At 39.9% G+C, this 13,563-nt stretch overlaps 2 protein-coding genes across 9 annotated transcripts in view; both read right to left on the bottom strand.

Annotated features, from left to right (window-relative positions):
• The window catches only part of LOC310764228 (fer-1-like protein 4), a 114,057-nt gene that overhangs the window by 72,485 nt on the left and 28,009 nt on the right, over window positions 1–13,563 (bottom strand). The gene's annotated exons all lie outside the window — the stretch shown is intronic.
• Window positions 1–13,563, bottom strand: part of CPNE1 (copine 1) — a 50,832-nt gene that overhangs the window by 13,658 nt on the left and 23,611 nt on the right. For all 8 annotated transcript variants that reach the window (XM_083617712.1, XM_083617718.1, XM_083617715.1 and 5 more), the window contains 2 exons: window positions 2,290–2,418; window positions 355–534 (listed from right to left, as the gene is read on the bottom strand). In XM_083617712.1, the coding sequence (XP_083473838.1) occupies window positions 355–534; window positions 2,290–2,418 (309 nt within the window). The remainder of the gene's footprint in view (window positions 1–354; window positions 535–2,289; window positions 2,419–13,563) is intronic.

Genomic DNA, 13,563 nt, shown 5'->3' on the forward strand with positions numbered 1-13,563 from the left:
ATGCCATGCCACACCTCACATTTTGGGTTACTTAGAGTCAGCATACATCAGGCATAAGGTCAACATCTATTTCGAAGCCGAGGGGTGGGACTGAGAACAACTCTATTATGGAATTATTGTCATGTGCAATAGTCACAGTGAGGTCTGGTTTTAGGGTTGGCAAGACTGATGTTTGCTAGTGTCCAGCAAACAAGCAGGCCCATAGAGTCCTGCACCACCACGCAAAAGGAGGCAATTGATGCAAGTACTTCTACACTTAACTGAAAGCTTTCAGAATATTAACTCCTCCTTTCATCTGTGTAATTAAAAGATGATAAAATAGCATGTAGCATTACAGTACTTGTTTTCCAGTACCTGTCCCAAGGTGCACTCTGCCCCTCCAAGAAAGTCATCATCATTTAAGTCATAGGATTTGTTATCAATGTCGTAAATGCCAAATTTCAGTTTCTGAACTTTCTCAAAATAATAATCAATCCGCAGCTTCTTTGAAAATTGAGGATTCTGGCAATTCTTTATTTTTTCAGTTCGATCCAACTGTAACAATACAACAAGAAAGGGAAATGTCATGCTTAACACTCACATTCTTCAACAGAAAACTAGAGGTGTGATCTAACCAAAGTTAAGTACTTTCTAAGTTCTACTTTCAGTGGGAGAGATTTAAGCCTGTTCTTAATCCCTCTGAAACTATTTGGATTGACAAGTGCTTCGTTTTAACTTAAGAGGAAGAAAAATGGTTGAATATGCCAAAGTTATTGCAATTTTAGGTGTCTGGCTGCATCTCCTGTTGAAATTCTAGAGCACCTCTGCCAGCCAGTGACAAAAATACTGAGCTAGAGGAACCAATCATCTGACTTGATATAAAGCAGTTTCCTACACAACACTTTCCTGTGGCTGCTTACCACAGGGGAAACAGTTCATGGAAGCATATCTTCCATGGTGGTCTTCTCGTTAAGGACCAAAGAAGCAAAAATACAAAGGAAAACACCAATGTCCTTTCTTTCTGTAGGTTGTTCAGGTCATAAACTGGCCTGAGTCACATGGAATGCTAAGTCAAACTATGACATATTTTGAACAAGCAAGCATGCAAATACACAAAGCAAAAATTATGGCCACTTTGCTCCTTCCCTAAACCATAGTATGAGATTAAAATTATGTCTGATCCTAAGTCCATTGTTTGCCTCACTCCAAGCAAACCACAAAGTACAGCTAAAGTTTGTTTTTGGCTTGCTGCTCAAGGCTTGTTCGGAGGAGACAAAACCATGAACCTGGGTTCCCATGTAACTACAAGAACCTGGGTTCCCATGTAACTACAAGAAAGAAGATTCCACCTAAACATTAGGAAGAACTTCCTGACAGTAAGACAGTAAGACAGCTGTTCGACAGTGGAATTTGCTGCCAAGGAGTGTGGTGGAGTCTCCTTCTTTGGAGGTCTTTAAGCAGAGGCTTGACAACCATTTGTCAGGAGTGCTCTGATGGTGTTTCCTGCTTGGCAGGGGGTTGGACTTGATGGCCCTTGTGGTCTCTTCCAACTCTATGATTCTATGATTTTATGATAGGCTAAACCATGGCATGGCTTAGTTTTGATTAGTGCAGCAGCAGTAAGCCTGGGGGAGCAGCAAGGCAGCTGCAGATTTTGCTCTGTGTGCTCACATTCTTGCTTGCTCAGGCTTAGTCATTGTTTTGGATTGGCACTACATGTGACCCAGGCCAGTACAGAAATATACTGCCTTCAATCTTTCCACTGTCAATTACTTGTAGAAGACACAAAAAATAACAAAGTTGTGAACAGGCTTCTGATTTCTCCTGAACACTTTTTCAGGTTGGATGTTGAGTAAAACCAGAAGGGGAGGATATGAAAAAGTTGGGTATGTTGACTCTGGGGCAACTAAAGATGTATTGTCTCCAGATGCAACTTCAAACAGTAAAAAGATTTGATAACATAGTGGAACTTTCAGCATTACAATGGGAATATTAAAAATATTCTTTCTCCACCAAAAGCCAGAGAGAATGAATTAGCAAATACAAAATTCAGTTAAAAATAATTTATAAAAACTTCCATGATTACAAAGCTTGGGCTACGTAAAAGCCCTGTAATATTTTTATTTTAAAAAATGGGACATACAAAAAAACCCTGTGAGATTTTGTTGTCATTTAGCGCATTTAATTGCTTAAACCTGTAAAATATTAATCCTTAATTAATTTTAATCAAAACGTCAAGTGTTCAGATGTGTTCAGAAAGGAGACTGCCAACTTCTGGTAGTTTTAAAATTACTAGAAACAATTCCTTACTTCGGTCCATTGGTTTCCACCAACATCTTGAAGCAGGACACATAGAGGATCAGATTTTGAGCCAACATCTTTATCAAGCAGATTATCACATGATATGGACAGTTCCACCTTTGTCACGCAGTGCGCCATCTGTTAACAGAGTGAAAGGAGAATGTTGAATACTCATTAAACAATTAGGTCATAATAATAAAAAATATGCATACAGAATCACAACAAATCTTCAGAAAATGTCATCTGTGCAAACTGTTTCAGTTTCCTAATAATTTCTTTGGACTGCCATGTATTCTCTTGTCTTAACAGACCATAGAGCTAAATACATTTTCCTCCAAAAAGAAAATAAAGAAATAAAAAAGTAATGATCAGGTACACTGCTTTAACTACTTGTCTGACACTCGCAGAAAGATTTGGCCAAATGCCATTTAATACGATGGTGTTAGGGTTGCTTCATACAGTCAGGTTTTCTAGAACATGAAAACTGCATGAAGCTGCACTATTCTTGTGCACATGCGTATTTCCCTGCAAAAACATGCAGTGTAACATTCAAATGGACCAAATGCAAAATGTGATAATCTGCACCTCAGTTTCACACTAATGTCAATATACAACAGAAATTGATCAGGGTTTAACATACAAACTGGCAAACTTTCAGACCACATGGCTCATTACTTTTCTGTTTCAACATCATCACATGCCCATGGGCAGATGTTATGGAGAGGCTGGCTGACTTGGGATAATCCTAAGGAAATCTCAGATTGGTTGGAAATTAAGCAGGAAGAGATGAAGCCCTGCTTCAGATGCTACAGAAGCAACACCCGGCCCAACCAACCCTTTCATGCATCTAAATTTAGCTGATGTAAAAAGGGATTGTGTGGGGACACCATTTAGGCTTCCCAAACCCACTGCAAAGAATAGTTGTGCACACCTGAGAAGGTGCAAGAGCAACCAGAAGGTCCTAAGAACAGTTAACGTCTGTTTTGTCTCCATTTTTTTTACTGGACACCCTCTCTCTTGTCTATAGGGCCCAGCCACCACACAGGCTTAACCTGTGACAGTAGTTATTTTACCATGGGTAAATATAAATGAGGAAAACCACCACTAAATATTTCATTGTTCATGTTTCATTCCTTGTAGCTCACACTCCTTCACACATTGCCTCCACAACTGGCAAAGTCAGGACATGATAAGCAGATGCCATAAGACCATCACTCATTACTCCTGTGATACGACTGCAAATCACTTTCTCACACAAATACAAAAGGCAATTCATAAGTAATAATCATCCACGAGTTCAGAAATATCCAAAAGAAAAGGAAGCCTCTGGGCAGACAGGACACCTTCTACAAGACGGGCACTCAAATCACGTGACTATGCACACTCAGAGGAGATATCAGGGTCTGACAGGCAGATATCTCTGATTGGTTTGTAATCCAACAGATGAAAGGGGCTAAATAGGTTTGAGGCCCTGCTAGATTTGTTCATACTTCATGGAATGGCAGATTCAACCCTGCCAGTTTGTTCTGGTTTCAGAGCCTCATAGATCTTCACTTCCTTTCAGAACTCCCACACTGGAAAGGTGGAAGGGAAAGACTTCACCAAAACCTATCGTCCCTCTCATAGCAGCACCATACGACAATTAATCTGAAAGCATATGCCTTGGCAGAATAGCTATGTTCCTTTAAAAAAAAAAAAGCATTTTTATTCAAAATTTCAATAGCATACAAACATAAATGGACGCAACACAAAACTCAGTACATCTGTTGTTATATTTGCCATATAGTCCCAAGCCAGCTATGTTTCTTCAAAAATGTCCTTTTCTTAAATCACACTATTATCAGTTTATGCTGTTTCCAGGCAAATCTGCTATCCCTTGCAGTTAACCAAGTTTAAATGAGTTGCAAAGTTCCCATTCTCCTCTCACTTAAAGAAGCATTAGCTACTTTCCCAATGGCACTGCTAGAAGGAAGTAGCCTGCAACTCACCTACATCAGGTACTGGCAGACTTCAGGCTTGTGGGATCTTGCTTTTTTACTAGAACCCCAAGATCCTCAAAACACACACACTAAGAATTAAAGAATTCAGAGCCTAGGAACTCATTTTGAGAGCCTGAATCGAACAAAGCTCACAGTCCTTCCACACAGGTTTCCCAACCTTTCTTCATTCCAGCAGTATAATGTGTTGGCAGCACTTGTTAATTCTGTTACTGCTTTTTTCAAGCAACTGAGAGTCAGAAATTCTTGTAGAATGTCCTGAGATCTACCAGCAGACACAGATCTATCTTCTGCCCACCCTAAAAGGAAGGAAATTCACCACAAGTGCTACTGCTGAGAAGGGCAAGGGACACTCAACCAGAACTTTTCTTTGAAAATCACCCCCAAGTTAGGGCAATAACAGCAGTAAAGCAGAGAAAACTCATCTTTTTTCCAGCCACTGATCAAACTCTTGTCTGAGATTGCCTGGTCATTCTACAATTTACTATGGTTCTGCCCAAGGCAGGCTGGACTAAGCAATCTTTCTTTCTAACTAGGGGGCTGGAAGAGTTGTAGCCCAAAACATATGGAGGGCATTAGGTTTTGCAAAGGGTGCTTTAAATATTACAAGCTACCCATGAATGTAACTTCCAGGCAATATTCAAGTGTCCTTTTGCAACATTTCTTTCTGCAAAAGTAAAAAACCAGGATGTGTCCATCCAGCAGAAGGTCATCCCACCTTGGGTCAGGTTATAGAGAAAAGGCCCCTGATAGCTTCTACTTGTGTTGACCATTTCACCTGGAACATCTTACAATGCTCTTCCCAGTGACTAGATTCAGTAGCCTATTGGTTTCTAGTGGTGGGTGATGATGCTGTTTGCTGTTTTGAGTTGTGTCCACATAATACGAAAGCCCTGGGAATAGCTTGTTGGTGAATCTTTCTGCCTGGATTGAAGTATGCCACCAGTTTATCTCCAATCATCCTTTGCATTTGCTTTAATATCACCATTATAGAGTCTCATAAGAGGAGCAATTTCCAGCCTCTGGAAAATTAGGAAGCTGCCATATACCAAAACAGGACAATTAGCGCCTTACTGTCTGACTGACAGCAGGACTAACATTCCTAGCCATACCTGGAGATGATCAGGATTGAACCTGAGACCTTCTGCATGCAAAGCAGATGCTCTACCAATGAGCTACACCCCTTCCTCTTTGATGGTTTGGTCAAGTGCTTTAATAAAACCCTCCTGTATATACCATCTCAACCACAAAGATACAATTCCTGATCCTGTGTTGTTTGCTTTTCAGGCAGTCCCACAGGTCTCCCTGGAATTATCCCCTTCCTCTCTCCCACAGCTCACAATCTTCCATAGGGGAATCATGGGACAGAACAAACACAGCAACCCTGGAGCCTCAGATACAGAAATCAGTAGTGTTTATAGATGGTGTTGATTACATACAGAATAGCTTGACTAGGGTTCGGATAAGAAAAGGTACCACAAGAAGGAATGACAATATACCTGGGGATAAGGATTTTTAATAAGCCTAAGGTTACACAATACTTGTCAGATGTCTGAAGTATTTACTCCGAATTTGTTGCATGGCGGGCATGGGAGGAGCATTTCTCTCAACTCACCAGGGACAGATGAATTCACCAGCTGAATTCCAGTTTTCAGCTAATAGGGATAAACATAATGCAGCCCAGGCAGAATAAGGGCAGTGTGCTAAAAGAATAGGCAGCCTCACTGATGTCAAACTTGCACCACAATTTCTTTAATCCAACAATACAATACCACTCCCAGGAAGGTGCAACTGCCCAAAAGAAAGCAGGATACAACATACAACAACAACAATAAACTTTTATTTATATCCTGCCCTCCCCAGCCGAAGTCGGGCTCAGGGTGGCTAACATCAGATATATAACGTTGGTATAAAATCAAACAATAATTAAATTACCTCCTAAAAACATGTCAAAATCAAACTAAAATCTAATTAGATGGCTTTCTGCAGGGTTAGGCTTAGGAAATGTAAGTGCTCATCGATTATCTTATATGGACCTGTGAGAATGCTGGGAGGCCTCTTTCATATTAGTTCTTATACAAAAAGAAAAGGGGAGTCAGGCTGAGCCCTGACCAAAGGCCTGGCAGAACAACTCCATCTTGCAGGCCCTGCGGAAAGATGTCAGATCCCACAGGGCCCTGATTTCTTGTGACACAGTGTTCCATCAGGCCAGGGCCAAGGCCAAAAAGGCCCTGGCCCTGGTCAAGGCCAGCCTAATCTCTCTGAGACCCGGGATCTCCAAGGTGTTATTATTTGCAAACCATAAGGTCCTCCAGGGGGCGTACCAGGAGAGGCAGTCCTGTAGGTATGAGGGTCCTAGGCCATATAGTGCTTTAGAGTTTCAGGAAATGCTGAGTTAGAATACTGTGGAATTATGGTGTAGCCTTATTGTATTGGTCCTCAAGCCTAATGGCTCAACTTGGATCCTGCGAGATTTCTGGCAGGTCAATGCTGATCCTATGTTTTGTGTTGGTACAGGCTGAGTAAAGCCTGTTCCATCCACATTCATCCTTTTCAACGGAAGACTATTGCTTTAAGAGCATGTAACTTCAAGACTAGTCGACTGCAATGACCTCTATATGGGATTTCCCATTTTTGTCTGGAAACTGCAGTTAGTGCAAAATGCAGCGGCATGATTGCTGACAGGAGTCTGTTGGTATATCACACCTGTGCTTGAAGATCTGCACTGACTGCCAGTTCACTACCAGCCTGAGTTGTTCTTATTGGTATATAAAGTTCTTAACTGTTTGGAACCGGTTTAAGGGATTGTCATACCTCATGCGTGCAGTTTCACTTTGATCTGCGAAAGAGGCACTTCTGCTAGCGCCATACAATATCCTTTCTGCGTTTGTAAGGAGTCTTCCTTTGGCACCTATACTTTGCAGCTCACTACTGACATTAAGCTAGAACCATCACTATACTCCTTTTGATGCCTATTGAAAACCTTTCTGTTTTGGCAAGTCTATCCAGGCAGACGGTTTGGTTATATCGGTTCTAAATTTTGCTTCAGATGTTTGATTGTGATTAGATGCTTTTAATATATTTTTTAAAATTAAAAGGTCCCCTTTCAATAAAATTTGTAAGCCAGTTTCATGGCTCCTCTAATGTAAAAGTGCAGAGTAAGCACTAAAATAAATTAAGCTATTTTTGCCTGTCTTGCTCTCACACAGCCAGCTCAGAAACTGATCACAGCAATAATGTAAGAATACTTATCCAAGTCAGACCTAAGTTTTAGGTAAGCTAACAAGAGAAACTACTCACTTCGAAAGCTCTAATCCAATTGTCAGTGCATACTGAATTATTAGCATATGGTATTAAGGGAACATAAAGTACAATTAAATTTTATATTGATATAAATGCTGTATGATCAAGGTCTGATCACAGAATCTGTAGAGAATACATACAATTAAAAACCATTCACACAAACAGAAGCAATATATGAAAGCTTGCATTAGAAGAACAAAGAATACTTTATTCTTCCTATTAAAGAAAACATACATCTTCTCTTTCTTGCTCACAAACTAAAGTAGATGATCAATGGTATAATCTAGTGTGTTATTATTTGTGCTATTGTATTTGAATTGTCTTTTATGGACCACTTTGAGCGCAATGTATTTGTGTAAAATGCAGAACATAAATAAATACATAAATACTATCGGCAACTTCCTATGTTGCATCATTTCAGCAAATACACTGGTGGTTACAGCTTGTGATTTGTCTGGAGTGAGACAAACCACATGTCCTGGTTCAGATGATGCACTAAGCCAAATTGTGGCTTAGCTCACAGTAACACAGCAGCAGTACCAGTGAGGACAAGCAAAGCAGACACTATCTATTCTCAAGAACCGCACCTTAGCGCCAAGCCATGATTAGACTTAGCATTACATGTTAACTGAGCCAATGTCTCAATACGCCCCCCCAATTAAGGAGAAACTCCCTACAAATAGAAAGCTAGAATACCAGGGTGGCTAGGTTAAAACCTTCTCTGCAAATGTGCAATTTGTTATTGGAAGCAGGGCCAGTATGGTTGCAATTGTCCACCAACAATCTGAAAGTTAAGCTCTGTCATCTTTCTTTTAGATTATGCAATTCCTTTAATTGCTACTATGTTCATTCAGTTTTAAATAATTGCTGCCTTTGATAAGATGAATAAGCTTCTCTTTAACTCTAACTCTATGCAGACCTCAAAACATATTCCTCTAGGCATATTATTACACTAGAAAAAAGGAAAAGGTTTAAAGGTAAGATACCATTTTGTACATTCATATGAAGTATGCTACACTTCCGAAGCAAGTAATTCTTTTCAAAGGAAGGAATAGCTCCTAAGGTCACAGAACAAGGCAGAAACAAGTTTTTATAGTTTTTATAAGGGAGTGGGGAAATCTGTTAGGTGCTTACTCTGCAAAGTGAACTTGGATTTAATTTGAGCAAGACGTAAGATCCTCATCCACTGTATTCCACACGATACGAAATTGACTTCTTATTTGTGGTTCTAGGAATGCATAATCCTATAACTACACAATGGATGGTGGTGTTATTTGCTACTTTGCTATGCAGGTCCCACTTAACAAACGGAATGTGTTCTCTGGAAATTGTTCATTAGGCGAGCATTCACATACCAGATCTACAATTTACACTATTTCCTATGAAAATATTTCTAATGCAGGATTTTCCAACCTTTCCCCATTTCTCTCCATGGTTTCTTCCTGAAATGGCTGCAGCCAATCAGCAAGAGAAAGAGAAAGGGGGAAAACGGATTTATCTGATCTCACCTGCTCCCCGATTTGTCCACTCTCTCTTGCTCTCTGATCTGTCCTATCTTGCCCCACCTCCCAGCCCTCTTTCTGTGGTTTCTACCCGAAAATGGCTGCCACCAACCAGCAAAGCACAACCAAGGATGTTGTTTGTTTGGATAAGTGAATCTGGAAAGTGTACAGCAGGTTTGGGCATAATTCTTTATGTGTGACTAAGTGAATCTTCGGCTAGCGGATAGCCGGACCTGTGTATATTGTTAAAGCCCTAGGAAGGGAGAACTAAAATCAAGCAGCATGAACAAAAACATTTTAAAATCACATTTAAAATCTAAGTTTAGAATTACTGTCTTGAAAAAAGTATTCTATTTTAAACATATCTGAGGGGTAGGCATGTTAGTCATTTGCAGCAAAAACAAAGATTCTTGTGACATTTTAAAAATTAACCAATTTATTATGTTACAAGCTTTCTTGGATTACAGCTCACTTCATCAGTCGCAAGACTTGGAAGGAGAGAGGAATTGGAGTCACAGTGGTCTATCTATCATTATTCTACCCACTGACCCAGGTGCCCAAGAACTCTCTTCCCGTTTAGATTGTGTCTATCTAAGGTGTGTATTTAGGACAGAATATGGGTTTTGCTGGTGTACCGTGCTGCCCATTAACCTCCACTCTTGAGCTAAGGTATAGTCTCAGTGGTAGTGCTACAGTCCCATCATCATGGTAGGGTTTAAGCTTACTGAGGCTCCAAACCTCTGCTGGTGTGAGGCACCAATTAAAATGGCCCATCAGCTGATGGTTCTTGGAGGCTTGCCTTTCACTTCAAGAGGCAATCCTGTTAAAGCACTGGTCCGCCTTTGAAAAGGGGAAAAGGCCTGAATAGTGGACAAAATTACTCATGAGATCTCTCACTGGGATTTTTTTTTGGTGGGGGGGGGAGCAGGGAGTGATGTAATAAAGAAGAACAATAGCTAGAGCAATACTGGCAAAAGACTTGAGCAAGTCAAAATGAATACAGGGTAGAAACCATCTGAAAACCTACTCTATGGCAGAGATGGCAGCAAAGAAACTGCATTTCTGCCACCACTGCATTCCACAGTCATCCAGTGCAACTTTTTTGGGTGGTCAATGATCAGTTACATCTTGTTTCATGAAATAATAAAGACAGTACCAAATGATTTCCATCCAGTCTCCAATACTCCATTCTTGGGAAAGGTGCTTAAGCATGTGGTGGCATCTTAACTTCAGGATTTTTTTAAATTTAAGACTGATTATCTAGAGCCATTTGAATGCAGTTTCAGGTTGGTTATGGGATGGAGGCAGCTTTGATCCTCTTGGTGGACAATCTACTCCAGGAACTGGACAGGGAGAGCATGTCCCTGGTGGTTCTGCCAGACTTCTCTGGGGCTTTTGTTACTATCAACCATGGAATCCTATTTTTGTGAACTGCCTGGTTGTGATAGGATTTGGAGGCACTGATTTATGGTGGTTCTAGTCCTTTGTGCGGGGTCAGTTCCAGAAGGTGGTGCTAGGGGACTCCTGCTTGATGATCTGGCCATTGGGCTATAGAATCCTTCGTGACTCCATCTTGCCTCAGTGCTAACCACTGTGTGAGAGCAGCCGTGGTTTTGAGGTTCTGTGTTAACAATATGCTGATGATGCTCAATGCTACCTTTCCTTTCCATTTAAATCCAAGAAAGCTGTTCAGATTCTGAATCATTTTTTGACACCTATAAGACTGGATAAGAGTGAATACACTGAAGCCTGATTCAGACAAAGCAGAGTTGGTCCTGGCCTTAGTCTATCTTAGATGATAGCAGACCTCTTGGACACAGGTTTGCAGTTTGGGTGTGTTCCTAGCTTCAACCCTGAACCTGGAAGCCTGAGTTTCAGTGGTGGCCAAGTGCACTTTTTCATAGCTAAAGTTAGAATGCCATCTGCATCTTTTCCTGGCTATATCAGGTCTTCTCACAGTGACACATGCTGCTCTTCTATGCCACAAACTGCTTTCAACACACAACCAAAATATATTATATATAGTATTATATATCAGTATCACAAACACCTCCATGTTGGTGTGTATGTGTGTGTAGAGATCTGATTTCCAAGGTTAGGCATTATAAATGCAAGAAAAAGGCCTTGTAATGTATCATTTTGCCTTTCCATTTGACCGAGAAAGTCATGAAACATGACCCAGAGACATGAGAATACAGGAATGGCATCTTGCACTGCACCAAAATTGTCCACTAAGCCCTTGTAGTCATCTGCAGCCTTAGCCTTCAGGTAAGTGATCCTGTAAGTGATCTTTGTCTCTAAAAAGATACAATTGTTTAGTGCACACAAACTGCATGACCAGACATTTTGGATCATATACTTAGGATGTATAACAAGTTTCAATTTTGTAGCAAACCAAAGCTTTAATCGCCACAAGCAATTGCTTGTCCAGAAAACATGGATTTCAAAAAGGGAGACTTAAACTGGCCTTTTTTCATGGAAATGTAAATCAGGAACATCTACAATGGCTGTTGGATGACCCCTGCCAATGGGAAATAGGGAACGCCTGGCAATCATTAGTGCTTCTGAAGAAGTACAGCAGTAAAAAATCAAAGTAAAAAAACTTCCTTAGAATGGATGGATGGGGAGAGAAATGTGTAACTTATCACCAGTGATGCTACAGACACTAGCCACAGGCTGCCAACCAAACTATATTCAATGCAAAAGGTACATTAGCTAGCTTCTAAAAACCCAAACACCACATTACTGAGAATGGCAGTAAAATGTTTGGCTCACATATGCAACTGTAACTGGGTTATAGTTACAGTGCAATAAGACAGTCTGAAAACGCCCTAGAACTGTAAAATGCATTCAAAATCAAATGATTTTCTGAATATCCTCCCCTTTAGCACAGAAGAGTATGAAGATAAACAGGACTGCTGTAGTATACAGTTGCTTTTTCCTGCAACACTTCAACTGTTTTGTAGGTTTTGTGCTTTAGAGACCTCTTTTGGAGTCTAGAGGTTCAGAGTCTATTAAACCCTCAAATTTTAGATTTGTTGCTTTTATCTTGATGTCAGAGTTTATTAACAGGTAGCCCACCAACAATTTGTAAGATTGAGAATCAGCTCAAAAGTTTGCATTTACTTATTAAAAGCTGAAGAATGAGTCACAAACATATGTCTGAAAACATGTTCTGGAAGCAGTAAGAATTATTTCATTAGTTTACAAGCATTCAGACAAGTAATACTGATCTTTTTACTGAAAAAGTCTAATAAGCAGAAATATGTAAACAATTACTGTGTAAGGTAAGGTCTAAACCCAAAATGAGTGATGCCACCCATGGATTCAACAGTGGTCAAGCTAACAAATTCTTTCAAATGCTCATTCTAACTAGTCAAATGGTACAATAATGAGAGACAGATGCCTTTTATAATCGTATTTCTCTCTGCTGTTAAACTATGAATCTACCCCAAATAGTTTCTTAATCTGCATTTCAGACAGGTGCTAAGAGTTTACAAGAGAAAGGAGCTAAGAACACTAATTTACAAGTTAAAATATACAATGGGTGGCAAACCTGAAAGCAGGGTGCAATGTGGCAGAGAAACCAACAGCTAGCTATCACATAACATAGCCTAATCTACACTATTTGCTACTCTCATCTCATTCGACTGCATCAAAGGATAAATGCTCTAGTTTGTTACACTCTTTGAACTCTGCATGTGACACATATGCCAAGAAGTTGTCTGACTGATACTCCTCGATGAATTCACCATATTTCCTTTCTACAGCTGAACGGTGCCAAGATTTAGTTTCCACAAATGCTTACTAGGTAAGGTCTAAACCCGGGCCAGAGTTTCTAACCTAAACCTTTGAACAGGGATTTTTATGCATCATAACCCTAACTGACTGAATAGCAGGTTAGTTTCTTTTCTAGAAGATAGGAAATTGAACCAAGTGCCATCATGGAGCAATATATCTTTTGTTTACTCCCATTTAGTAATGTTAAGTCAGATCACATATATGCAGTGCTTTTTTTCTATATATAAAAAAATGTTTAGGGGTACTCTCATTTTCCTACTCATATTGAAATACTGCCCCCCAATGAGGTCAAAGTTAGATTCACAAAATGTTTAGGGGTATGCATACCCCTGCGTACCCCCAGAAAAAGGCATTGCATATATGCATGAGGTTTCAGGTACTTCTTGGCAAAGAGCCAATAAGATGTTATATGTTATTTCCATTTTCTAGACCTTTTGAATATAATAGTGTCACTAGACTTTATAATGTAATTTATACAGCAAAAGCCATTTCTTTGTGCCTCTTTGTTAAGTTCATTCTTTCAGAATGGGCATACGAATCTTCCCTACTACACTACCGACACATCAGTCTGGTCAATTAATTATATTTTAGAATCAATAGAGAATCATGAATTTGGCTGCTCATCTTAAATTGTTTCTATTTTCATTTTCGTATGTTTTTGATAAGGCAAAGCTAAGATG

Source organism: Podarcis filfolensis (assembly GCF_964270895.1).
Source record: "Podarcis filfolensis genome assembly, chromosome: 6".
Classification (NCBI taxonomy): Eukaryota; Metazoa; Chordata; class Lepidosauria; order Squamata; family Lacertidae; genus Podarcis; species Podarcis filfolensis.